At 50.5% G+C, this 26,382-nt stretch overlaps 9 protein-coding genes across 9 annotated transcripts; 5 read left to right on the forward strand and 4 right to left on the reverse strand.

Moving 5' to 3' along the window:
• Positions 1-28: 28 nt before the first annotated feature.
• N7446_005702 (uncharacterized protein) lies at positions 29-1,953 on the reverse strand. Its single transcript, XM_058514450.1, has 2 exons — positions 1,779-1,953; positions 29-1,719 (listed from the first exon to the last, which is right to left on the reverse strand). The coding sequence occupies exons 1-2, from the start codon at positions 1,862-1,864 to the stop codon at positions 201-203; spliced, it is 1,605 nt and encodes a 534-aa protein (XP_058371628.1). The 5' UTR covers positions 1,865-1,953; the 3' UTR covers positions 29-200.
• A 655-nt stretch (positions 1,954-2,608) lies between these two features.
• Positions 2,609-3,317, forward strand: N7446_005703 (putative ubiquitin conjugating enzyme (UbcK); the record flags this gene model as incomplete). The annotated part of the gene is made up of 3 exons (XM_058514451.1): positions 2,609-2,715; positions 2,811-3,143; positions 3,215-3,317. The coding sequence occupies 3 exons, from the start codon at positions 2,609-2,611 to the stop codon at positions 3,315-3,317; spliced, it is 543 nt and encodes a 180-aa protein (XP_058371629.1).
• A 909-nt stretch (positions 3,318-4,226) lies between these two features.
• Positions 4,227-6,222, reverse strand: N7446_005704 (NupC/NupG family nucleoside CNT transporter; the record flags this gene model as incomplete). Its single annotated transcript, XM_058514452.1, has 4 exons — positions 4,227-4,505; positions 4,560-5,205; positions 5,262-5,825; positions 5,906-6,222. The coding sequence occupies 4 exons, from the start codon at positions 6,220-6,222 to the stop codon at positions 4,227-4,229; spliced, it is 1,806 nt and encodes a 601-aa protein (XP_058371630.1).
• Positions 6,223-7,331: 1,109 nt separating this feature from the next.
• On the forward strand, positions 7,332-9,151 carry N7446_005705 (putative CECR1 family adenosine deaminase). The gene is made up of 2 exons (XM_058514453.1): positions 7,332-7,451; positions 7,502-9,151. Exons 1-2 carry the CDS (start codon positions 7,337-7,339, stop codon positions 9,100-9,102), a joined length of 1,716 nt encoding a protein of 571 aa, XP_058371631.1. The 5' UTR covers positions 7,332-7,336; the 3' UTR covers positions 9,103-9,151.
• Positions 9,152-9,401: 250 nt separating this feature from the next.
• On the forward strand, positions 9,402-16,001 carry atg2 (uncharacterized protein; the record flags this gene model as incomplete). Its single annotated transcript, XM_058514454.1, has 4 exons — positions 9,402-9,563; positions 9,685-14,913; positions 14,963-15,883; positions 15,984-16,001. The coding sequence occupies 4 exons, from the start codon at positions 9,402-9,404 to the stop codon at positions 15,999-16,001; spliced, it is 6,330 nt and encodes a 2,109-aa protein (XP_058371632.1).
• A 1,773-nt stretch (positions 16,002-17,774) lies between these two features.
• On the forward strand, positions 17,775-19,303 carry N7446_005707 (oxidoreductase, short-chain dehydrogenase/reductase family; the record flags this gene model as incomplete). Its single annotated transcript, XM_058514455.1, has 3 exons — positions 17,775-18,093; positions 18,150-18,232; positions 18,281-19,303. The coding sequence occupies 3 exons, from the start codon at positions 17,775-17,777 to the stop codon at positions 19,301-19,303; spliced, it is 1,425 nt and encodes a 474-aa protein (XP_058371633.1).
• A 765-nt stretch (positions 19,304-20,068) lies between these two features.
• N7446_005708 (uncharacterized protein) lies at positions 20,069-21,052 on the reverse strand (the record flags this gene model as incomplete). The annotated part of the gene is made up of 1 exon (XM_058514456.1): positions 20,069-21,052. One exon carries the CDS (start codon positions 21,050-21,052, stop codon positions 20,069-20,071), a length of 984 nt encoding a protein of 327 aa, XP_058371634.1.
• Positions 21,053-23,371: 2,319 nt separating this feature from the next.
• N7446_005709 (M20 family metallo-hydrolase) lies at positions 23,372-25,062 on the forward strand (the record flags this gene model as incomplete). Its single annotated transcript, XM_058514457.1, has 3 exons — positions 23,372-23,691; positions 23,747-24,061; positions 24,123-25,062. The coding sequence occupies exons 1-3, from the start codon at positions 23,468-23,470 to the stop codon at positions 25,060-25,062; spliced, it is 1,479 nt and encodes a 492-aa protein (XP_058371635.1). The 5' UTR covers positions 23,372-23,467.
• Positions 25,063-25,237: 175 nt separating this feature from the next.
• On the reverse strand, positions 25,238-26,253 carry N7446_005710 (40S ribosomal protein eS10; the record flags this gene model as incomplete). Its single annotated transcript, XM_058514458.1, has 5 exons — positions 25,238-25,671; positions 25,728-25,888; positions 25,959-26,008; positions 26,065-26,202; positions 26,228-26,253. 5 exons carry the CDS (start codon positions 26,251-26,253, stop codon positions 25,573-25,575), a joined length of 474 nt encoding a protein of 157 aa, XP_058371636.1. The 3' UTR covers positions 25,238-25,572.
• Between the last annotated feature and the right edge of the window lie 129 nt (positions 26,254-26,382).

Genomic DNA, 26,382 nt, shown 5'->3' on the forward strand with positions numbered 1-26,382 from the left:
TGATTCAAGCTATGTGCACATTAAACATAAACAGATGCGAATGATGAGGTGTTCCTTTCCCACAGCCAAACTCCAGCCTGGCCCAATCTTCCCACCATCAATCAGTCATAATTCGTACATTAAGAGTAAAATAAATCCACAAAAAAAGGGGAGATAGAAGAACAAAAGAGCAAGATGACAGTATATGGCATGCAACACTGTTACTCGTCTGGTCGGAAAACAGCCTCTTTGCAGAGAATGGCCACCTTTTTGAAGAAACGTCGCCATTCAAGCGGATCGCCTTTGATTTTGATGAACTCAACCTCGAACACGCCTTCCGAGACACACTCAATGAGTACCTTGCCCTGCAGCGGACACATCCTGCCATCCTTGGCAATCACCCGAATCATGGCAGAACTGTCTCCCGCAGTCACAGCAGGGACACTTGGTACTGGGACTCCCAGTCGATGAAGTGCCTCACAAATGAGAGGTACGAGAAGCTTGAGCTCCCAAGCAGAGTAGAAACGGGTCATTGGGCGTGAGGGAACAATATCCTGGAACTTCTGTGCATTTTGGGTGCGGCTCACTGGCACTGAAGGCTGCTGTGAGAACTGCGACATGGACGGCTCGTCCTCGAGATGGCCAGCCATAACTGCATCTTGAGAGGCGAATTGTTTCCCAGTAGGCTGGGTTGAAGAGAAGACATCGGGTTCCTGCGGGTTGTCCCAGTCCATCAACATGCCACCGCCCAGCATCTCCGGCTGCGTTGAGGGCAATCCTCCCGCGTTTGCACTGTCATCAACATCCATATCCATCTGGTCAAAGCTGCGACTAGCTCCCTTCCTCGACTGGGACAGGGGGTCCTGGCTGAAATCGATATGAAGCGACTCGAACATGGATGTAGCAAGATTGATGGGATCCCTCAGCTTGCCACCAGTGGAAAGAAACTTGTTCGCACGCGTGTACCAGGGATGTCTCCGCACATCCTCCAGCGAGAATCGACTCTCGGGATCAACTGTCAACATGCCACGTAGCAGTGATAACGTGGCTGGTGGTAACTTCTGCCAAAGCTCATCGGTTGTTCGTGAATTTGTTGCTACATATTCGTGAAACTCGAAGCTATCGTCTGTAGGACTGTCCCATGGCGTATTGCCCGCCAAGAGGACGAATAGCACAATCCCGCAAGACCAGATGTCAACCAGGTCGGGATGATATCCAGCTCCCTTGTTCGGACCCCGGGTACTGCTGGTAATGACCTCAGGTGCAATATACGGAGGACTCCCACAGAACGTGGTAGAGAGTTTCCGCGTCCCCTTGTACTCGAACAGCGCGGCCAAACCAAAATCCGCAATCTTCAGGTTTCCGTCCCCAGTCAACAGCATGTTCTCGGGCTTGATATCGCGGTGCCCCACGCCCTTGGAGTGCATGAAGCTCACGGCACTGACGAGTTGGGAGAAATAGACATGGGCAATGTCCTCGCCCACACCTTCGTCGGCCTCGATCTTATCGAAGAGATCCCCGCCTTCAGCCAACTCCATGGCGATCCAACGCCACACGCTGTCTTCGCCTGTCTGGTAGAAATTGATGATATTCCTATGGCCCGAGACATGCTTGTGTACCGTCACCTCCAATTGGAGTTGTCTTGCGCTGATCTTCCCGTGGCGTGCGGCGTAATCTTTGTGGATGTACTTGACTGCGAAGACGGGGTTATCTGAATCGAGTGGGCAGGCTTTCTTGATACTATGAGAGTTCAAGACACGTTAGATCTGGCTTTGGGCGAAGATAGGATACTGCCTTACCAGGCATAGGCACCTTGGCCGATGGTCTTGGACACGATGCGAAACGGCACGTCGTTTGGGAGCGGGGCAAGCTGCGAATGCTGCATTGTGGAGTTGGGAAGCTCACCACGAGCTTACGTTAAAATCGGACAGGGGATATTAGAGATCAAAAGGGCATCGTGAGTGGTTGAAGCAGGGATGAGGCTGAACGCGAGGGAGACGCGGGATACGCGGGCCACTTTATCCTGAACGGGAAGTGTGTTGACTAGGCAGACCATCAGTGACGCTAGATATGTGTAAGGACTCATGTCTAGGATCCATGCTATATGATATACCTTGGCCTATTTCTATCTGCATCATTTAGTTCTTATAGATATGAAACTGCACAGACCCGCATTGACTCCGATCGCACTAAGTCTGCCAGATCGGCCTGCATTTCCTGCCTCGAGACCACTTGAAACCAGTATTATATCCAGATTTAACGCTTTGAACCGATGTATCTTACCTCGTTAGGTTAGGGCTCGTATGTTGGGCCTGGAGGCCATGACATTATATTGTGCTAACGAAGTTCGTAGCGGGGTCTCGTTGCCCGGGGCGCTTAGCAGTAAACAAATCCACTTGGACTTTTCTGACTTCTTTTCTTAACACTTGGACTTGTCCACTTACTTGAACACACCTCAACTTCCGAGCATAACCTCTCACGGTCTCTCGGTCTCTCGGTTTCTCGGTTTCTGCATCTGACGTTCTCAGCGGATCACTTGACGGATCCGGCGTCATTCCAACCTCGCTTCACCAGCATTCCACGGTCCACCTTAACACAACTCCAACCCTTGACTCTCTCATCTTTCAACATGGACTACACCATGGAGGACACGCAGAACTCGGCGCCCGACGCGCTGGAAGCATCTAAGCTCAACACCACTGGCCAAAGAAGCGACACGCAGAGCGTCACCAAGCGGTTCGTTTGTCCCGCGCAAACACCCTCAAATGGCCCACAAGGCGTCTCCCCTCTTTGAAAACAAGACATTGACAAGGTCCCTTTTATCCGTACAGACTCCAAGCCGAACTGATGCAGCTCATGCTCTCCCCATCCCCCGGCATCTCCGCCTTCCCGGACGCAGACGGCAACCTCCTCTCGTGGACAGCAACAATCATCGGCCCGACCGAGACACCCTACGAGGGACTCACCCTCAAGCTCTCCTTCGCTTTTCCTAATAACTACCCCTACTCGCCCCCAACCGTCCTCTTCAAGACCCCAATCTACCACCCCAACTTCGACTTCTCGGGCCGTATCTGCCTAGACATCCTCAAGGACAAGTGGAGTGCCGTCTACAATGTCCAGAGCGTGCTTCTTAGCTTGCAGAGTCTCCTGGGTGAACCTAACAAGTATGTACATAACCCACCACCCCTCTCCTGTTAATCCAATGCAATAAACATACATTACTAACAAACCACAGCGCGAGCCCCTTGAACGCCCAAGCTGCCGAACTCTGGGACTCAGACCAGGAAGAGTTCAAGCGCCACGTGCTGGCCCGCCACCGCGATTTGGACGAGGATTAGATTGAACATTACATTGCATGTCCTTTTCTTTCATTCTGCATTGGCGTCGGTTGGTCCAGGTGCCCACTCAGTTGGGGGCCTGGGAACGTGCTGCACATGCATAACGGTCACATCCATGGGCCTGGGAGTTTTTTGTTCGCTGGGTGCTTTTTCTTTTATCTTTATTCACTGGGAGTTTCACGCATTCAAGTACAGGCGTGGCATGTTCTTGTTACCCGTGAATTGAAATTCTGGGTGGTTTTGCATCTTGCTTTGGCTTGGAGATTTGCCTCTTGTCCTAGATTTGTTTGGTTTAGTGTAGTGTATTGTTGAATTGAGTTCAATCCACCAATCAATCGAAGTTCTATTAACCTGTTGAAGCCTAACTAGTATCGTAATGGCTATGAAGGCGCTTCGTTCCAGTTGAAGCAAGAATTCGTAATCAATACGCCTGATCATGCTCCAGTACAAACAGAAAGGCTGGTCCTCAATGATAGGGAGAACCAGCTCATTACATGTGAATCAAATCCCAAGAACCCCGTAGAAGCCCGCAAAATCGCAGTACCAATGAGAAATCCAATGTCAATGATGCATTGAATATAAAAAGATTGCGTAGAGGGCACCATCCGCCCCTCCCTGTAATCCCCTCTCTTCAGCCTCTCCATCAATGCACCGTAGCGAGATTGTTGAATTGGGTTGGACACTTGTGTTGGTCTTCATACCATGTAGTATTGTGCTCGTCAATGGACGGGACTGGTATACGTATCAATGTATCAACTGTTGTAGATATCCATTCTCGACCTCAAATGTAGCGGCAATGACACGCCAGCTATGATACATAAAAGCTCCAAAATACGTTCAAAATAATAATAATGTCAATATTCAACATTAAATACAAGATCCACACCTAGCCAATTAGAATCCAGCCAATCAAGAACTGAAATACTGCTTCTCATTAGTGATAAGCAGACCAGCAATAGTAGCACTAGTAAAAGTACTAATAGCACCAGTAATCATAGCACTGAACGCAACACGCGATACGTCACCTCCACGAGCAGGCGAGATCTGCGACAGCACACCGATCTGGTTACCCAGGGATCCAATATTGGCGAAACCACAGAGAGCGTAGGTGGCGATGAGACGGGAGCGGTCTGAGAGGTCAGAGTAAACTTCTGAGTTCTGGAGAGCGTCGTAGGCGACGAATTCGTTCTAGGGATTTGGTTAGATTATTAAAAAGGATGCTGGGGATGGGGAAGGACACACAGTAACGAGCTTGAGACCGATCAGCTGGCCAACCTTCAGTAGATCGCCGTTACGGGAAACACCGAGTAAGAAAGCAATCGGGTAACAGATGTATCCGACGATCAATTCCAGGGTCAGAGGGGGATCGTTGATATTTAGATACCTGCCCCACCAAGTGAGGAGGCCGTTAACCAGACCGACGAGGGAGATGATACAGAGCAGGGTGGCGCCGATCATAGCGGCGATTTTCAGTCCGAGCCAGGCACCGCTGGAGAAAGCGTGCAGGGCGTTTGAGGAGCGGTGTTCTTCGTTATCGGGGACGACGACACGACCCGCTGTGAGTGTTTCTTCTTCTTCGGGCCAGCGCAGCTTCGAGACTGCCAGGGAGGCTGGGATACTCATGACGCAGGAACTCACCAGTGCCTGTGGGTTAACGCCCATGCTGATGTAGGCGATCAGGACACTTCCAGCGATTGTTGCGAAGCCGGAGCACATGACTTGGTGGAGCTCGGCCATTGTGAGGTGAGCGATGAAGGGGCGGATTAGCATGGCTGATTCGCCTTGTCCGATGAAAGGTGATGCGGCTGCGACTACAGCTTCGGCGCCGGAAACGCGCATGCTCCAGAAGAAGAAGACGGCGAATTTGCCGATGAACCATTGCAGCACGCTGGTGTAGTATAAAAGCTGGACGATGGAGACAAAGAAGATGATGGCGGGGATGACGCTGATGAGGAAGAAGTTTGCAGGTTCGAAGGGGTTTTGAGTTTGTAGAAGTCATCGCTCGTCAGGAAGGTTACACCGTCAATGGCGAATTCGAGGAGGTCACGAGCCAGCTCGGAGATGAAGTTGAAGATGTCGTAACCTGCGCCGGAGCGGAGCACGAAGAGCGCGATGATGAACTGTGACAGCATGCCGACGATGACAGTGTGCCAGATGATCTTCTTGCGGTTGCGGGATGTGAGCCACAGGCCGAAGATGAAGACTACCATACCGAAGAGACTGACGGCACGGCTGGCACGCGTGTTATCTTCGGACTCTGGGGAGGCGAATGCTCCGATGATGATTACAGCGATGCATACCAGGGCGCCAGCGGGCGTCCTTAACTTCTCTGGGATCGCGCGCACGATCACACGGGCAGTGTGTGACCACACGAAGCTCATAGGCTTTGTCACGATGGTGATGGGAACATAGAAGAAGATAATGCGCAGGGTGATGGCAAGATACAGCAGGAATGGGATGAGCCATCCGAGGTCATACCGATGCAAAATCAGACCAGCAATCCACCAGCTAAAAGAAGCATGAGTCTCTGCTTTGAAGGGTGTTGATACCCGCATTTCCAGATTCCAGACTAGACTCGATCAACTCACCCGGTAAATAAGAGCCAAACGACTAAATGGACGGCGTGTCTCCGATGCTTCATCGCGCGCCGATACCATGTTCGCTGGGGGTAGCTTTCAGCAGCTTCTTCATCCCTAGAGCTGGACTTGCTGTCATGGTCCAATGGTTTTGGTTCGGGGACCACGCCTTTCTCGAACTGGACATCGCTAGAGTAGACTACTTCATCTTGGCGACCTTCTTCGGCGTAGGTTGTATGGTGATGATGAGTGTGGTGATGTTGGTGCTCTGGATCCAGCACAGGGTCATGGGGGACAGCCTGGGCTGTGGCCTCCGTGGATTTCTCCATTGTCCAAAAGTGTGCAGAATTGAATGCAAACTCAAGTGCAAACTCAAGTGCAATTAAGATAATAAAAAAAGCCAAAGATCCAAAAATTAGACACGACCCGCCCGTGCTGCAAGGGAAGATCTGCGAGCGAAGGGTTTTATAAGAGAAGTCGGTTAACTTAACTTATCTCCAACCTTGGCATTCCAATTCATTTTTCACTTGCCACGCGAGACAATCTGTGCGGGGATTTCTGGAAGAGATAGAGAGAACGCTAACAAGGAGAGGAACAAAGCTAGCCATCGGAGACCTCCCTTTCTCGTCCAGCTCTGGGGTCGGCACACCAATGAACGGACAGGCCGACGGGGCTCCCGTCTCACGTCGAGCCACCCAGAGCCACATGTAACCGCAGATTTGGAGCCATTGATAAGACGGTTGCACTATCTCGGTGGCCTAGCTCTGTTTAGGTAGAGATATCTTGCCACTGACCCATTTAGACCCATGTCGCGATGGTGATTGGTCGCGTGTAGATCAGACTAAGCGGTTGGAAAGTCTCTCCGCACTGTTTACTATGCGCGTTTGTGGAGTCGCGTGCTCTGAGAGTTTTTCTCATTTGTATGGAGTACCGAGGTCAGTAGATCGTGTGCCTGGCCTGCTGTGTGACTGGAAGAGCGAGTATTTCACAAATAGGCATTGTGTGGCTCACTGAGGGAATTTAGGGTAAATTTAGCGTTGGAAAACTGGAGACTCAGTCGATAAGCGGTAAAGGTCCGAGAGTCCACTTAATATCCACGGCTCAGATAATTAGCTTGGCACACACATCTTTGTTATTCGTGTTATTTGTGTGTTTATCGCTTCTTGAAGTCTATTTCATAGGACTATAACTCTGCGGCGAACGCCGAACAATATATCCCCGTAGACCGACGGTCAGCGGGAGGAACTACACAAAGGTTCGAACGAGGCTGATTTGTGTGTAAAGTGGCCCAATCAAAAAAGGAAAAAGGAAAAAAAGGGAAAAGAAAAGTCAACTCGCTGCAAATAGACCTACATAGGGGAAGAAGAGCAGAATAAGCATAATCGGAAACGGAAAGGCGGGGAGTATCTGCCCCTCTTCTAAACTTCTTCTTTTAACACCAACATGGATAACGAATGGGAAATCGAGGAGGGCATCCCACAGTTCGGTGATCCCTTCATCCAACAATATCTCAAAGGACGCGACGCTCTGATCGTGGAAGAGCAAAAGAGACGTCATGGTAGTTGCCCAGTTCCCCAGTTCCGGTGTAATCAAACTGATCCTCCCCAGATGCAAACCTCCGCAAATCACTGTCGCCTATAGCCGCCCGGGCATCGAAGATCGTTTCGCAGATCCGAGCCCAGGAGCAGAACGAACTATGGACCAGTGGATTAGATGAAGCTGCCGCCCACCAGTCAGATGAGATCCTCTACCCGGGCGTCATGTTTAATTTGGCCAAAGGGCGCATGGAGAAAACCAAACTGTGGAAGATTGTGGAGCAGATGCCGAAAGGCTCCCTTCTCCACGCGCACATGGATGCCATGTTCGATATCGAATTTTTGCTTGACCAGGCATTCTCCACGCCGGGGATACACATGACTGCCCCGGGTCCATTGATCACACAGAAAGACTTGGACTCCGCGCCCCTGACGTTCCAGTATTCCTCGCAGCCCCTGAGCATATCAGAGGAAAAGCCCAGTATCTGGACTCAGACATACGAGCCTTTATCGTTGATCTCAATACAGAAAGCCGCCTCGTCTTTCCCTAATGGAGGACAGAAGGGGTTCCGGGAATGGCTGACTAGTCGCTGTGTGCTCATGCCCGAACACTCATACCACCACCATCACGGAGTCGATGCAATCTGGAGTCTGTTCCAGAACACCTTCCCCATTATCGATTCCCTACTCATGTATGAGCCTATTTTCCGGGTCTGTCTTCACCGTTTGCTTGGACAACTGGCTGCCGATGGTATCCGATACGTGGAATTCCGGATCGGATTTAACTTCAAGTACAGGAGACAAGGAAATGATGAGCCTGACACGGACTTCTTCGAGTGGGCTCGCGTGGTGGAAGAGGTGGTGGATCAATTCAAGGAGTCGGAAGAAGGGAAGCACTTCTACGATGCCCGGCTGATCTGGACTACGCTCCGCCGCTTTTCCAATGACCTCATTATCAAGAGTATGAAGCAGTGCATTGAGTCGAAGCAGGCATTCCCCGATCTGTTCTGCGGGTTCGACCTTGTCGGACAAGAAGATCGGGGAAGACCACTTGTTGACCTTGTCCCGGTCCTATTCTGGTTCCGAAAGCAATGTGCAGAAGAAGGGGTTGATATTCCCTTCTTCTTCCACGCCGGTGAATGCCTAGGCGATGGTGATGTGACTGATCACAACCTGTTCGATGCCATCCTCCTCGGCACGCGACGAATCGGCCATGGCTTCTCCCTCTACAAACACCCTCTCCTGATTGATCTAGTCAAAGAAAAGAAGATCCTCGTTGAATGCTGCCCAATTTCAAACGAGGTCCTCCGCCTTGCCAGCTCCATCAAATCCCACCCTCTCCCCGCATTATTGTCCAGAGGCGTACCCGTTTCGCTGTGCAACGATGACCCCGCAATCCTTGGCCATGGGCGGAATGGACTGACACATGATTTCTGGCAAGCGTTGCAGGGACTGGAAAATGTGGATTTGGTCGGCCTATCGATGATGGCTCAGAACTCCATCCGGTGGAGCTGCTACGAGGATCAATCAGCGGCCGAGTGGAAGGCTGGCATCCAGAATGGGGTGATGGGCAAGGGACTGAAATCCGACCGCTTGCGTGACTTTGGATCTGAATTTGAGAAGTTCTGCGAGTGGATCGTTTTGGAGTTTGCGGAGTTTGATGTTGATGAGTAGTTTGATCACGGGATGTTAAGACATATATAGTCACCTGAAAACAGACATGAATAGTGTTTTTCAATTATTACAGTATTACAGTGGCAAAACCTCCAATATTCGAACAAGTAGGACAGCAAACACCGAGAAGACATTGGGAGTCAACAAACGGTCGCCGCCTGACTCGGGTCACTTATCGCCTTTATCAGCTGCCCGGAACGTCATCGACACCTCCTCCCTTAACTCCCCTCGGGGCTTCTTCTCCGTTTCGATGATTTCCTCCAGTACTTGAGTAAGCCATTTCAAGGCTCTCAGTTACGATGGGGTACTTCCTACCATCGTTCTTTCAGAAGCGGCTGCTCAAGTACGCCCTCTCCCGCGCCGGGCTGGTGGACACCGAGGCGCTGGACCTGGACAACTTGGGCATCCGCTGGGGACAAAGAAGTACAGTCGAGTTAAGAGACGTCGGGTTAAAAGCAGAGGTGAGTGGAAAGTTGGAGGTTGCGGTGGTGGTCGATGTCGGGTGCGGGGAGAGCCTATTTGTTGACCATCAACTATCAACTGGAAAACGCGTGGACTGACATGTGGATCTTTATGATATAGAAACTAGCGACACTTTTGAATCTTCCTTCCTCGTGTGAACTGCTCGGTGCTCGAATCCAGCTCCTTCGAATAACCATACCGGCCGATATCTACAGCAGCGGGGTCATTTGTGAGGCGAGCGGTATTGACGTGCATATTCGATTATCGTCAGACGAGTCGATTCTAGGGAAACATGAGAAGGAGAGAGGTTCTAAGTCTGCATCGGCCGTGGTGCCTACAGCGACTGATCTGGCGCAGTCGTTCCTTGAGTCGGAGCCGAAGGAGGAGCGGGATGAGTTGAAGGCTGCTATATCGTCACAGTCTCAGGTTCTATCGCACGATCCATTGGCTTATGGCGCCGATGACGAGGAGGATGAGCTTGGACTTGGAAGCGAGACGACGTCGTTGCCGAGCTTTGTCGCCGGGTTTGTCAAGGGTGTGATGGATCGGTTACAACTCTCGATCAAGAATGTCGCTGTGCGAGTGGATATGGAGCTAAAGCAGGATGGGATGTCCAAAAGGCAGCCAGAAGACAAACCGGACCTTGTTGCGGGTCTGTTGAGCGTCGGGGAGATTGATGTCCACGGGGTATCCGAGACAACAACCACTGCGGAGGAGGGACTCCCTTCCCGAGAAGGAAAGCGACTCATCTCAATCGTGGACATAAATGTGGGCTTGATTTCGGACCCGATGGTATTTTCGAATTACTCCCGGTTTGCGGCTCCTCCATCGCCAACGACGACACGTTCAAAGGAGAGTCAGCCATCAAGCAGAGCCCCATCACCTCCTTTACTGGATCATTCGGACCCGGAACCTCTCTCCATGACACAGTCAACTATATTCGAGCCACCGCAAGACCTTTACCGTTCAAATGTTACCGGGCATAGCTTGGGAGCATCTACCTTCTCTCATGGCCGTTTCTCAGATGCGGATTCCGAAGGAAGCTATCATGGTGGGTATCCCGAAGACTCCCAGGTCTTTGGAGATGATCCATTCCAAGACAACCCGGGGTATCTAGACTCGGTGATTGACAATCAATTTGATGACTTTGATGACGGACAGTCACCATTTATACAACCACGCGAGGATGCACTCGCTGAAAGTGAAAGAAGCGACTCGTTGCCCAATCCGGCAAGCATGAGTCTGAGATATGATGCTGAACAGTATTCACAAGCTTCACTTCGACCCGAGAGTCTCCATGTGCGCCACTTTTACGACTCGCATCAGAGCCAGACCGGCTCCGAACCTCACGAAGCAGTGCAGCCCATGCACAACCTCAATGATTACGACGACAATGAATATAATGAAAGATCTCATATTAGCGCAGCGCTACAACCTTCTTATACATCTTCTCCAACCTCGGAGCGTGGCAGTACAGGTTCGCAAGACGTCACCCCCAATGCCGAACTTCTCGAGTCTAAGTACTTCTCTCATGATGAAGCGCAAAGCCTCTATATGAGTGCCATTAGCCAGGAACCTAGCAGACAAGAGCCAAGTGAGAGTTTCATGCCGAACATGCCTGGAGCATGGGAATCGTTCAACTCTGCAGGAAACAAGAGCAGCGCATCTGGTTATCACTCTATGAATATCGCACAGGAAGATACAAAATCCAGCCAAAAGCCGAAAGATGGAGATACCCCCAAAATCGCAGCTCCATCGCAGGAATACTTTGTTGATCAAACTGGGGACAACCAAGAGCAGAACTTTGTGCATCGAGATAGGGCATCAACTCCATCATCGCCTGACATCCACAGGATCAATGAAACGAACAAGCCAATCTTCAGTCTTGACAAAATTTTGGTCTGGGTACCATCTACTCTCTCTCCGCCCGAGGAAGAAGTGCCCAGCTATCCTTCATCTACCCCATCAAGACATAGAGCAGACAGTGACTTGGAAGATTCTACTGTCAGCTTTCGGGATTCTGCGGTTGAAGATAGCCTGCTCGCCTTCAAAACTTATGCTTCCACCAGGTTTGAGCGAGTTTCATCTGAGTCCCCTGCGTCTGGAAAAAATCCTCAGATCCCAGAGCCACACCAGTCAAGCTCTAGCATTAGTCTACATGAAATTGCTGTTGAAGTGTTTTCAGCCTCCGTGCACTTCGACATTGCAACCGGCTGGCTTCTAACCAAGATAGGGCAAAAGGTTCTGCGTGCTTTCTGCCCGGCTGAAAAAGACCTTTGTGAAAAGCAATTGCCCAAGGACGAACCGTCGTTCACACCGCCTCTACATCTTTTCGTTCATAATATCTCAGTGAAGTTTCTTGAGCATGTCACGGGACATGCCCATTCACCCAGGGGCACCGGCTCGCCTCTGCAGCCTCCGTATAGCATGGAAGATGTAATACTTCGTGTCACGGCATCTGGTCTGAATGGTCAAATTTCGTCTCAAAACACTACCCTAAAGTTGAAACTTGAATTGTCGAAGTTTGCCTTCGGATTTGCTTCTGAAGATCTCATCTCCTTCAACGAGACATTAAAGATGCGCGAATCTACTCGTGATACTGCGGCATCTTCAGGCGACATCTCTATTTCCTTGGTCAAGTCACCAAACCTGACCAAAGTCGATATCTCTACGCTGCCGCTCCATGTAAATCTCAATGTGCAGTACCTTGAAGAGGTCTTGGGATGGATGGGTGGTCTCAGTACCATTCTTGAGCTCGGAAGTTCTATATCATCGGTTTCCACAGTCAAGGGCGGCCAGCCACCTCCCAAGAAACGTGGCGTGCATTTCGAAACTTCTGCGCCTGCCCACGACAAAGCTAAGAACGATTCACCGTTGTGGAAGGTCAATGCTAGAGTCGGTGGCATATTGCTAGACCTTATCGGAGAGACGCATTGTCTCCAACTCACCACTACTGCAGTCAAAGTCGTTAGCAGGTTTGAAGGTATTGGCATTCAAATCGACAAGGCAAATCTGCTCGGTCCGCTTCTTCTTGACGACTCAGCGGACGCTCCGGCCAAGATAACACTGAACAACATTCGCGTTGAGTTCCTGTTTGCGCCCAAGGAGCCTGATCTCGATCGTCTTTTGAAGTTGATTACCCCGTCAAAGGATAAATACGAGGAAGAAGACGATATCATGTTGGATACTTTGCTGCGACAGCGACGACAAGGCTCTGTTCTTCGTGTCACGGTGACAGGAGTTAAGGCTGTAATCTCAGATATCAGTGGATTAGAGCCCCTTTCATCCCTCGGCATTGAGCTGAGCCGGCTTTCGAATGTCACCAAATACCTACCGGAGGATGACAGTCCTGGCATTCTTACCCTCGTGTTAATCCGCGAATTAGATAGCCACGTCCATATTGGCGGCGAGGTCGGGGACATCAACAGTCACCTTACTGACGCCGAGGTGGCAATCATTACTATGCCCTCACTTACTGCGGCTCAAGTCGGAAAAATCACCGTGAAGCGGAATGACGACGAAGAACTGGTGGGAGAGGCACTGTGGCCACCGAGCAAATTTGGGACGGCACTGAAAACTCGACCACCGGTTCTCATGGCTCGTTTCATACCTGATGAGATGGATCCCACCTACCGTATCAAATTGCATAACTTCCTTGTCGAGTACAAGATCCCAGCTGTCACAGCATTCCTCGGACTCGGCAATGATAAGACAAGTGGAGACTTGGCCAGTGATATGGCCAACTCTATTGCCAATCTTGCGGAGCATTCCCTGCCGTCGCCAATGTCGGGGTCACCAAGGACTTCCGATAAATCCAAGTCTCCAGCAAAGCCACTCAAGCTGTCGGTTGTTTTCAGAGATTGCGTCCTTGGCCTGAACCCTCGCAATTCACCTGCCAAGGGTCTTGCTGTTCTCACCAACGCCAAATTCGGAGGTAGCATGCACGGGGAGATATCTGCCGAGGCATCGTTGGATATCAGAAAGGCATCCGTGATGATCATTGATGATGTATCCAACAACAACAATGCTGGTAATCTACATCAACGTGACTCTGCTGTCCCCCAAAGCAGTCAAGCCCAGGCATATATAGACAATGGCTACGTTCCTGTTTCGTCTATTTCATCAGCAACAGCTGGCGTGAAGCTGGCTCGCCTTGGCGAGGATGAGACCAAGTCTCTGGATGTTGAGCTGAGAGACGATCTCTTAATTCTGGAGACGTGTGCGGATTCAACTCAGACGCTCCTCAGTATTATCAATGGACTTCAGCCTCCAACACCACCCAATGTCAATGTCAAGTATCGAACAGAAGTCATGCCTATTCAAGACATGTTTGCTTCGTTTACCGGGGATGCTTTCGCTGCTGATCCTCTTCCTGATAGTGACCGGGATGACTTGACAATGGACTCTGAAGAGCTATACAAGGAAGATGAGCTACATGATGAGATTGAATATGTCAGCGATTTCTATCCAGTTAGGCGGGACTTTGCTGTTGGCACCGGTGGAAATATGGAGACGAGTTCACATGAGCTTCTGGATAGCTTCCATTCTCAATACCAAGTATCTTCGAGCATTGGGGAATTGGACTTCCAAGACGACCACTTTGCAAAGCAATCCGCTGTCGGTGGAACTGCGCATCGATGGGACTCCACCCAGAATACATACGGTCTTTCCAACGACACCAGGCTCCAGCGGAGTCCATTGCGAGTGAGAGTGCGAGATGTGCATGTCATCTGGAATCTCTTTGATGGATATGACTGGCAACGAACCAGAGACACAATCTCCAAAGCTGTCAAAGATGTGGAGACCAAGGCTACAGAGCGGCGTGCCAGGGGTTCTCGAGTGTCACCTTCAGCAGAAGATGAAGAGGAATCTGTCATTGGAGACTTCCTCTTCAATTCAATTTATATTGGCATTCCTGCAAACAAGGATCCACGGGAGCTTCACCGCGAGATCAATAACGACATTGATGATTTGACAAGCGAGACTGGCAGTTATGCAACCTCCACTACCATCACTGGTGCCTCCAACCGCCAGGGTCGGTCGACATCTAAGAGGGAGAAAAAGCTGCGTCTGCACCGGAGCAAACACCACAAGATGACGTTCGAGTTGAAGGGTGTCTGTGCCGATCTAGTTCTCTTCCCGCCAGATTCAGAAGAAACTCAGAGTTCGCTGGATGTACGGGTTAAGGACCTGGAGATCTATGACCATGTTCCGACTTCTACGTGGAAGAAATTCGCCACATACATGCATGAGGCCGGGGAGAAAGAGAGTGGAACGAGCATGGTTCACCTTGAAATTTTGACCGTGAAGCCAATTCCTGAGCTAGCTGCGTCTGAAATCGTTCTAAAAGTAAGTTACTCAAGTATTTACTGCCGAAACCGACATCTAACTTTACCAGGCCACCGTTCTTCCACTCCGATTGCATGTCGACCAAGACGCCCTCGACTTCATGAGTCGATTCTTTGAGTTCAGAGATGAAACCCTCGAACAGACCAGCACACCTGGCGACGTTCCATTCCTCCAGCGAGTCGAAGTCAACGCTGTGCAAGTCAAACTAGACTTCAAGCCCAAGCGGGTTGACTACGCGGGTCTCCGATCCGGCCGCACAACCGAGTTCATGAACTTCTTTGTGTTAGACGGCGCCGACATGGTTCTACGACATGTAATAATTTACGGAATCTCCGGTTTCGACCGAATGGGCCAAACTCTAAACGATATCTGGATGCCAGACGTGAAACAGAATCAACTACCAGGCGTGCTAGCCGGCCTCGCCCCAATCCGGTCCTTGGTCAACGTCGGCAGCGGCGTCCGCGACCTAGTCGTGGTCCCAATGCGCGAGTACAGAAAAGACGGCCGAATAGTGCGCAGTTTCCAAAAGGGCGCGTTAGCCTTCGCCAAGACAACCTCCAATGAGTTGGTCAAGCTCGGCGCAAAACTAGCCATCGGCACCCAGACCGTCCTTCAAGGCGCCGAAGACCTCCTCACGACCCCAACCGCACCAACGGAAGACGACAACACAGACGAAGACGAAGCCAAGAACATATCCCTGTACGCAGACCAACCGGTCGGAGTGGTACAAGGCCTGCGCGGAGCATTCAGCGGTCTCGAGCGCGATCTACTGCTTGCGCGCGACGCCATTGTCGCCGTACCGGGCGAAGTAGTCGAGAGCGGCAGCGCAAAGGCGGCAGCAAAGGCAGTCTGGAAACGGGCGCCGACAGTCATCCTCCGGCCGGCAATCGGCGTTTCCAAGGCTGTGGGACAGACTCTGCTTGGTGCTGGGAATACTTTGGATCCGAGTAACCGGCGCAAAATGGAAGATGTAAGTTGTTTCACGACTTCACGACATCCCGGCTGGTCCCGACTCTCGGGACTAGCAGGGATTTTTGTTTAAGGGGCGTGTGGCTGACCATTTTCTACAGAAGTATAAACGTCACTGATTAGAGTGCCAGGGGCTGGGCTTGTATTGGTCGGGTTGAAGGGATCTCGGCTGACGCTGACCGAGTTGAGTTTGATTCTTCGCGTGCTTATTGCTTATTTTCTTATTTTTTTTTCCCTGATCTTTGATTTTCTTATTCCCTTGCTTATTCGCTTCGATACCACATTGACGTTTGTAAAATTGCTCTTGCTCTGTTTCTATTTAGTCTGCATGACTCAGGAGTCCCGGAGTCCCCGTTAATAAACTTGATCATGGAAATGAATGTATATGATCAACCATCTACAAAAATAGCCATCCCGATCGCATGGTCACGGAACCGGGCACTTAGGCACTTCGCCACTTCGTGTTGGGAGAAGAGGGTGTGTATAAGTAACTTCCGGCGATCCCAAGACCCCAACCCGTTAAAACGAAGAACGTCTTTGCATGTGTGACGATCCATTAATCCGGGGTGGGATGCAGTCGTATTCGAGTCAGGGCATGCATGGGTGCCTTGTGCCTACCCAAGGAACAAGGGACCGAGTACCCCCGTACCACAAATTCAATTCACGCACACAACCAACCACGATAGATGAATCGTGAATCATGAATCATGAAACAAAGCCAGGCCAACGGGATCCCCGACACGCAAAACAGCGAAAATACCCAAAAGAGCAACCCAGCGGGCGACGCCGCTAGAAAAAGATCCGACCCTTACCTCCGGCAGCTCAGGTACCAAGTTCCAAGTCCCAAGTAACAGATGCAAGTATGTACCATGCAGCGAGCAAGTTAGGGTATGATGCGTACATGCCGTACATGCATCCCACGCCCTCTCCCTCGCCCTCCAACCCAGGGCTGGATCGATGTACGGGTTCTATGCAGAAAATTCAAGTCGCCACTGGCCCCCCGAGAAAATACTTCATAGTGGGTTGTGGCCAATCACGCGGGCTAGACTGCTTTCGCCCAATTCCTCATTTTGCCTCGCTTCAGCCTTGGGTGTAAGACACTTGCTCGCTCTGGGCGCCGACTGGCTTGTATATTTTGAGTGGTTCATGTCTATGTGGTGTCTGGGGAGGTTGATTGGTGGGAGAAGATGCGGGATGGTGTGGCACTAACAGTGTTAGGGGCGCACTAAATTCGACTAGGGGGAAGATCTTAGATCCATGCAGGTGATGTATGAGCTGTGCCTTGACAATCCTATTATTCGTCATTCTTTAACGTTAATCTCTATTTTAATTCTTGTTTTATCCTGTTCTTTGATAGTCCACGTTTCACCGACTTTTCCACTATTTGATATCTTCGATCTTTTTCTCATGAAATTTTCATCATGACGTCTACATAAAGAAGTCAACCACGGTTCGCCAGAGTTCGCCAGATACAGCGTTCCTGAGCGAGTCTGGACTCGTCTGAATCGGGATCTTTTGTGGCCTGATTGGGATTGTTCTTCGCCTGATTGGGTCTGTTGGATCTAGTCCTTGTTGGCCTTGTCTTCCATGTGGGTAAATGGGTAACGTGGATATGGTGGATATACATTCTAACCAGGCACGTCCGCTCATCCCGCGTTCTTCTTAAATCTTTAATTACCTCCTCTATTCTCTATTCTCTGTTCTCATCTCTTAATCTGTACCTTGCATTTGTGACCGGTAAGCTACCCCCTCACTCCCTTGCAGCCAAATCTGACGAATCACTTTCAGTGTGGAGAAGTGGCTTTCGATCTACGCGATGTTGGTCTAAGCGACGAACACCTAGAAAGAGATACCCGGCAGTTGTGAGAGAGAAGATACGGACACGTCATATAATGAACGAGATAGAACACTGGGAGCTGCCGGACAGCTATGTTCATGCATGTACGCCCCTTGACGCGAGGAGACCCATCAGATCTATCACGGGGTCATTATCTCTCCATGATTACCGCAAGTTACTTTCTGCGGATCCCGTCGATCATGCAAGTGGGAAATTGAAGCGAAAGACCGCTGCGTTGCATTTGAACTGTCCATCTGCCCTTCCTCCCTCTTCTGTCTCTGTCGCATCGAGTCCTCCGCCACTGTCGCCTTCGTATTCGCACAGTATCATCTCACAGCGGAGTGAAGAACCCGAAATCGGCGAAGCTCAGCCTGGTAAGTGATCGATCAGAATTGACATTGGCTGTTTATTTATTGACATCCCTGCGCAGTTCACGTCCAGCCGCAATCCCCACGGGTTACTGTTGTCTCAGAGAACGGGACTCGTGTTAGACCTAATAATAGGAAGCGATTGGTGAGTGACCTAAAACACATAAGCAAGGCAACCAGCTAACAATAACAGAATACTTTCCGCGAGAAGCTTCAAAAAAACGCCCGGGCCCAGGCTGAAGCTAAAGCTAGAGCTCGTTCTCAACAATCAGACTCAATGCTGGCTCACACGCAGGCCGTCCCCACCGTCTCGCACGGTGGTGCCTGCTTTGAGATCTTGAATCCGCGCAAGTCGCTGGACCTTGCACGTATTGTCTCGTATATCGAAGATGTCGATGGTTGCTCGATGCTCTCCGACAACCGAGACTCGGCATTCTCCCTCGAACAAGGACTGGATCGGGTGTCCCTGTCCCAATTCACCGACGCCTCATTGCCATCCTTCTACTCTACCAATTCGCTGTATAATTCTCTCCAACCCGATTGCTCAACCCCCAAGCCCCAGACCACGGATATCCCGTCGTCCTCACCAGGGATCCACGATCACGTCCGCTCTCTATCAGATTTTCCTTACAACCCACACTTCAGCCACTGGAGTCACTCTGTACAAGACGAGCCAACTTCGCACATCGACTTAATCCAAGATACAGACGCCGACACAGATGGCGACACTAATGCCGACAACGACGACTACCAAACCAACCACTCATTCCGCTATAGAGGCGCATCTACCTCCCAAACAACAACCCCATCCACAGAAACAAACCCACCACCCCTCTCCCACACAGAAACAGACTCCCGCCCGGTCTCCTCATCCCAACAAACCTTCTCAGAAGAGAGCGAAATCGGCGAACCAGGCTCCCCAGTCTACGCCAACGGCGAATGGGCCCAAGTAAACGAGCGCGACAGAGGCATCTTCTATGAAATAGAACAAGACTTCCACACCCCACAAGAAACACCTCTCGCCACACCAATCAATTCGCCCCTCTACTCCCCCTTCGACTCAACCTCTACATCTGCATACCCCTACCCCAAACCACCACCCTTCCATCATCATCACAACCACTACTCAACTCCCCCCAATTACCCTCAACACCGAACTCCTACTCCCACCCCCACTCCCCCTCGGATCCATACACATACGATCCCGTCTACCTAGACCCGCACGTCCAATCTGTTCTCGCAGCTGCGAATGCAGAGAATATGGGATTGAGGGGCGCGAGTGGGTCTGCGCGCGCTCTTGAAGAGTTGCAGCGTAGGAATGGGAATGGGGATACGAGTCCTCGGTTTGAGTTTCATAGAAGGAAGAGTGATGAGCGGAAGATGTCTTTCTCGCAGAGGAAAGGGTTTCGGAAGTTCTTTAGTTGGAGGTCTGGGAATTAGTTCCTTGTCTCTAGCTGTTTGATTTGATTTTACTGGATTCTGGGAGTTCAGATTATGTATGGCTCTGGGAGTCTTGACTGTTGACTCATTGGTTGCGTTTTTGCGAATGCATGAGCATGAATTGATGAATGGGAAAGATGGCGATGGTGATGGGTATGGCGTAAATTGTTTGGATTTGATGGACTGGACTGGACTCGTTCCTTTTGTTTCCTTTTTTTCCCCCTTCTCTTTCCTTCTTCCTTGTTGTTTTTACAAGACACTTTTTCATTACTTTTTACTTGGGTTTGAGACTCAGGTTGTATACATGTCACTTGACCTTTTCTTAAACTTGATGGTTGTATTCCTCTTTTGCATGGTTTCCGATTTTTATCTTGCACGTCAAACTGCAAGTATAGCGTGAGTCAATACCCTGCAAAGTCCGGCTGGAGTCAACCATGACCTGCTGCATGTTTGAGAAACAATGAATACATATCCGGTGAAAAGTATATTGGTATATCCAGAACCATCAAATAATAAAAGGGTATCAATCAATATAAAAACCTCACTCCCTCTCAACCATAGAAGCCAAAGCAGCACTAACAAGACTCTTCCGCCTAAGCCCATTATCACTCCTCTTCTTCCCAACCCCAGCATACCCACTCAAATGACTCTTATCAACGCGACTCGACAAAAGACCCCCGCAACTACTCTTCCGCCTAGCCCTCGCATCAGAAGCAGCCTCAGGCCCAAACCTCGACCGAGCAAGCGTAACAGCCCTCCGCCGCGGCGATAACCGCGGCGGTAAATCACTCGGATGGCAATCATCTTCTTCACGCGATGGGTCGCCAGCCCCGCCTCCTTCCTCTGCTAATAGACTCCGCTGCATAGCTTCCACTTCCGATTGGTTGCACTGTAACCGGGATATCTGCTGCCGCTGCAATCTTATATCCTGGTCCTGGCGCAGGTGAGGGTTTGAGCTATCCAGTCCGAAATCGGGTAGGTCGGGAAGGAGGTCTGGCGGCATGAATGTTGGACTGGGATTTGAGGATGCGGATGGCGAGGAGAAGCCATCTACGCCTGAGTCGTCCGAGTGGTCTGTTTCTGGGGGTGTGAGGACGAGTCCGTGGTTGTAGCCGCCATACCGGGAACGGGGCGTATATCGTCCGTCATATCCGTATCCACCACCCACACCTTGACCCTGACCCTGGGCGAAGCGCTGATTCGGGTTCTGGTTTGAACGACTGTCGCTGGTCGGCGTGGCGAGGGTATGCTCGTGCAATTTCTGGGTCAGGGTCGAGATCGAGAGCCGCTTGTGGTCTGAGTCATAGGGGAAGGGGACGGAGGTGGGAGGTTGTTGGGAGCGATGGAAGTGCGAAGAGCGCGAGCGCGAGATATTGCGGAAGCGGTGCGGCTGTGGTGATGGGCAGCGGGAGGAGAGAGGCGATATTAGGGCGCTGTCGCCGTCGACCATCAGGCGGTCATCTGGGTCCAGAGCTAGTCGGGCGGGCCGTGAGGACGGAGATGTGAAAGAGAAGTCTTCGAACATGTTGTTCTTCGGTTATATAACGCTTTCTGATTGGTATTCGAGGGGAATGGGTGTATATAGTTGGACGGAATTGTCGAGGATCTGCGGTTGTAAGGAATGGAGATCGGAGGTTGTGGCGGCTTGGTGCGTCGGGTGTCGAGGGTTTCGTGCCGGACTGTCGATAATGCACTGATGCAGGGTAACGCGGGTACTGACAGGGTGTTTCTCTATTTATCAAACAAAGATCTCATGCAGGCGGTTATTTGCCCCCGGCGAAAAAAAAAAAAAAAATTGAGTGTCGACCAGTGGTCGGGGAGGCAATTGCACGTGATCGGCACCAGACTGTGCCACATACTACAGTTGATCTATCATTTTTTGTTTATTTGGATATTTATTTCATTGGCATGGATTATAGTTGACTATTTCGTGGTTATCTTGTTTAATCACATGTAGTTCTTCTGTTCACCTTTTTACCCCTGCAAGACCATTTCTAGAGTGTATGTCGATCCCCGTGAGTGGATCCCTATGCCCTAAGTCGATCTGCATCTTGTCGAGGCATGGGGTGAAATTAGCGTGAACTGCTAATTGGCTAGACACTAAACTGATGCTGAAACAAGTCAGTCAATGTCTCATCATTTAGGTTAAATGATTTACCCGACATCCATGTTTCCTTACAACAGACGCCACAAACTTGTGCACGTTTCTGTCGTACTGCATACACACTTAGTAGATACTTGACCGGCGTTATATCTTGAACTAGAGTATCCACGCTAGGTCTTCTTTCGGTGGTTCTAACCAGATAATAATACCGGCTTCTCTTTAATGCAGTCGGATTCGCTGCAATCTAAAGCAAACACCATCCCCTGCCACATCTTGACATCTCACTGGCAGTCACCCTTGACAGTAAGACTCAAAATCAACATGAACTTTCCTGCTATGTTGTTCAAGTGTCAATAACGTGTCCAACTGACCCGAGAACGTAAAGAGGAAGAATGATCTGGCGTGGCCAACGAGACCAGCAAAGGGAATCAATTTGAAGCACAGAACAACCTGTAATATATTTTCTCAATGATTCTTGGAATCGTGACCCCAAAGCTACATAACTGGATCTCTTGTAGCCCAGTGGAGGAAAAGGCATTGAGAGCGTCAGTTGTTGAAAGTCGCCTTTTCTATTACCCCACGGTCTTGGTTTTCGTTGTAACTTAACACATCCAACACATGGACTATCAGACATATTGCACTACCTTTTTCATCATTTTATCTTGAAAGACTTCAATTATAGCCATCGAAAAACAATGCGTGTCATGTGACATCCCAGCCCTAACCTAACTGGTGATTGCAACCCCCAGGCTTCTAGTAGGATCATTCATCTTCTATTCCTCCTTTTTTTCCATTTCTGCTCCTTTGCAATATCGGAGACAATGGGTTATCGGCTTGTAGTACTATAATCTTTGTCTTTAAGAGCATTTATCCCGACAAAATGATTCCTTAAGCCCATTTTATCACTTCGTGGCACATCTTCTTGCCCCCTACACTCCTAAAAGGATAAAGTATTTCTTCTTGAGTTCGCATTGGAGAGCTGGTGATGTTATGCGGGAATTTTGCCAGGCGGGTCCTAATACTACCAGACGGCTTCCAGATTGCCATACTTGACGCATCTGATATTGACGCGTCCGTCCTTGTTTTCTGTCAGAATTCCAAGAGACACCTGGAGACTCGTCCATTTTCACAATCACGTTGAAATTGCCTGAGAGAGAATCTATTCAAATACACGGACCAGGCCCAGCAGGTGCTCGGCACCCCAAGCGCACTTGGTTGAAGGCTCTGTTGATGCCCCGAAAGACAATTATGCTGGGGTTCTTTTCACCGGGGATATATGGGACATATGGAGGCGCTCCGTTACACAAAGGTGGGGATCTTTGATATGTAGAAGAACAACCGAGTACTAGTTACTTCTTATTTTTGTTGGGATGCTTTTTCTTTTCCGTTACCAAAATCGAAACCGATACAATGTGAGGGAGCGACCTTTGTGGTACAGGTGGTACAGGGTGTGGTTCCCGGTAACACCGCTGCAGCTACATAAATGACTCCAAGAGAAACTATAGTTACCCCAATAGCGAAGATCGCGACTCCAATAATCCCGTGGAGATACACTCAGTTTGCACTCAATAAATAGCCTTGCAGGCCGATATGAACCAAATTGTACTTGAATCAACGTGCCCTACACAAACCCAGCCTGTGTATAAACATGAACAGCAACCATGCGAGTCATGAAGATAACAAAATAAACACATCAAAGCCGATTGGAGAAGTCGAGTAATTGCCGACGTTCCATGCGGGGTTGGAAGTATACCTATCGCGGACTTGCGGACGAAAGTCCGACACTCCACTCTTATCAACGCCCTCCCCCTCTATAAAACGCTCAAACTTGACAGCATGGCGTGGTCTCATATTTTACGTGGCAAACTCAGACCTTGCCTTCAGGCCTCTAACTCTACCCTATTTCGCCCTATTCGAGCATTCTCCACCTCAAAGATACAAGCTATGTTGACCACGGAGCTTTCCGAGGCGGAAGTCTCTGCCCTTAGAGCCAACAAAGAGCGACTGGCCGAAGACTTGCACCATTCCTGCCAATGGGGATATGGAATCCGATGGGGAGAGTAAGATATTGACATCCCTGGTTGGGACACGATCGCTAACCATGGCGATCGATAGGGGCCCTACAGATACAGGCATGCAACGCTTAGCGCTCTCGGATGAAGACAGAAGTGTCCGCAATTGGTTCATCAAAACCATGCAGGACCTTAAATGCAATGTCACCGTGGATGAGATGGGCAACATCTTTGCTGTCCGCCCTGGTCGGAGAGCAGATGTACCTCCTACCTTCATCGGCAGCCATCTTGACACACAGCCCACTGGTGGGAGGTACGATGGAATCCTGGGTGTTTTGTCTGGAATTGAAACCATCAAGACCATGAACGACATGGGTCTGGAAACGGAAGGAGGAGTTGGAGTTGTTAACTGGACCAAGTGAGATTGACCCCAGCGCATGTTGTCCAATCCGTGAGCCTCATTAACGACGTCATCACAGCGAGGAGGGAGCTCGATTCCCAATCAGCATGATTTCAAGTGGTGTATGGGCTGAGTGTATCCCATTGGAGAAGGCGCATGCTCTCCAGGAGGTGCCAACGGTTGCCTCGTTACCTACAGCAGCATCTGCACCAGAGACAATGAAGAGTGCACTGCAGAAGATCGACTACCTTGGCGATGTCCCATGTTCATACAAGTCGACGCCGATGGCAGCTCACTTCGAATTACACATCGAGCAGGGCCCACATCTTGTGTCGGCAGGCCAGCGCGTGGGAGTGGTTACGGCTGTGCAGGCGTATAGATGGTTCAGACTCAACGTCATCGGGCGTGATACACACACTGGCACGACGGCATTCGAACACCGTGCAGATGCTCTTTATGCATTCTCTCGTATGATGGTGCGAGCTCGCGAGGTCGCAGCTGCAAAGGGCTGTCTGGCCAGTGTTGGTATCGTCGAAGCCAAGCCTGGCAGTGTGAACACAGTTCCCGGGCTGGTGAGTTTCAGTTTGGATATTCGTGGGCCCGAAACAGAACTTGTTGTCGAGGTTGAGAAGAAGCTGAGGTCTGAGTTCGATGCTATCGCAGCAGCTGAGGGTGCTGGCATTGGTAAACCCTGTCGTGTTGAATGGACTCTTGACTTTGACTCGCCGGCTGTCAAGTTCCATGAGGACTGCATTGATTGTGTGCAGCAATCAGCACATGCTGTTGTTGCCGATGCGCCTGTTGCTGACACCAAATCGCTTGTGCGGTCAATCATGAGTGGTGCTGGTCATGATAGCGTGTTCACTTCGAAGCGTGTTCCCACTAGTATGATCTTCATTCCTTGCAAAGACGGTCTTAGCCATCATCCCGAGGAATTCTCCACTGCCGAGGACTGTGCCACTGGAGCATCGGTCATTCTGCAGGCTGTGGTTCGCTACGACCGCAGGAGGTTCACGTAGCTGGTCCTTGACACGGCAAGAATGTATATACTGCAAGAACAATATAAGTGTCAAAACACATCCACCTGTACAAGACATTGGAGATTTAAAGACTACGTGAAGCAAGGGCATACCAGATGTTGGTCCAACTTGTTTCAATCTACAATAGAAAATGGTGGAATCAAAAAGATTTGTATTTTTTATTTTGTTTCCTGTATCCCCAAGCCCCAGTGAAACTGGGACGGGATCATGATGCACCGAGGATCAGTTCGTTTCAAAAGACTCTACTCTGAACCGAAACCGGTTACACCAACAAGCCCCTAGGATGACCGAGAAGTGGATGACAGGACACCAAGGCCTCTTGGCTCAGCATTTACTGCTGGGGAGCACCACGGCCACGGCCGAAGCCACCGCGGAAAGAGGGAGCGAACTCGCCGGGGGCACCGCCCTCCTTGCCACCCTCCTCGCGACGGCGGTAGCCGCCCTCACGGGGAGCACGGGGACGACGCTCGCCGCGCTCCTCACCGCCCATCATGCCGCGGGGGGAGCGTGGGAACGCTGCTGCTTGATGTGGGTGGCGGGGACAACCTCGGCGGGGAGGTGGAGCCACTCACGGAGGTAGTCCAGACCCTGGTGTACAATTAGTATTCTGTTCGGTCGTTGTGTCATGTTGGGATGGTTCGTACCTCGGGGGTGAGGGTGTAGTAGTAGTACTGCCACGAGAACTGGGTCTTGACAAAGCCGCGGGAGTCCAGAGACTGGAGGGCCTTGATGACATAGAGGTTCTTGGTGTCAATGTCACCGTGCTTGGGAAGGTTGTAGTCCTTCTTAGCCACGAGCACACCCTCTGGAAAGCAGGTTAGCAAAGCCGTCCGTATGAATTTTGCAAGGCGTCGGCGAGGGTTCTCGCTACATACCACGGAAGAGGTACTCGTGGATCTTCTTGCGGTCGTCCTTGGGGATAAGCCTGTGCCATTGTCAGCGAAACTGTCCGAAATAAGCGGGATAGATGTATATACTCACATTGTCGCGAGTTCCTGTTGCAATTCGGGGAATCGCTTTGACAACGCCCGAAATAATGGTAGATTTAAATGATGGAGTGCAAGTGGAGCTTCGCTGCGAAAAAGTGCGACCGGCCACTTTGAGCGTAGGGTTTGTGCCCTACCGGGAGTTTGGGTTAGGTCACATGACACTATGTGCTGATTCAGTCATTGCTCCCCTATCGTTAATATCACGTGGTGTCAGTTCGCCATCTTATCGCAACATCTTCTCTACGACCTCAGCAGCGGTGTTCTTGCAACCGAGTATCAACATCTTCCGATTAAACTCTCAGAGCCCATT

The sequence above is a fragment of the Penicillium canescens genome (assembly GCF_028828765.1).
Source record: "Penicillium canescens strain IBT 15451 chromosome Unknown utg000004l_segment0_segment0, whole genome shotgun sequence".
Taxonomy (NCBI): domain Eukaryota; kingdom Fungi; phylum Ascomycota; class Eurotiomycetes; order Eurotiales; family Aspergillaceae; genus Penicillium; species Penicillium canescens.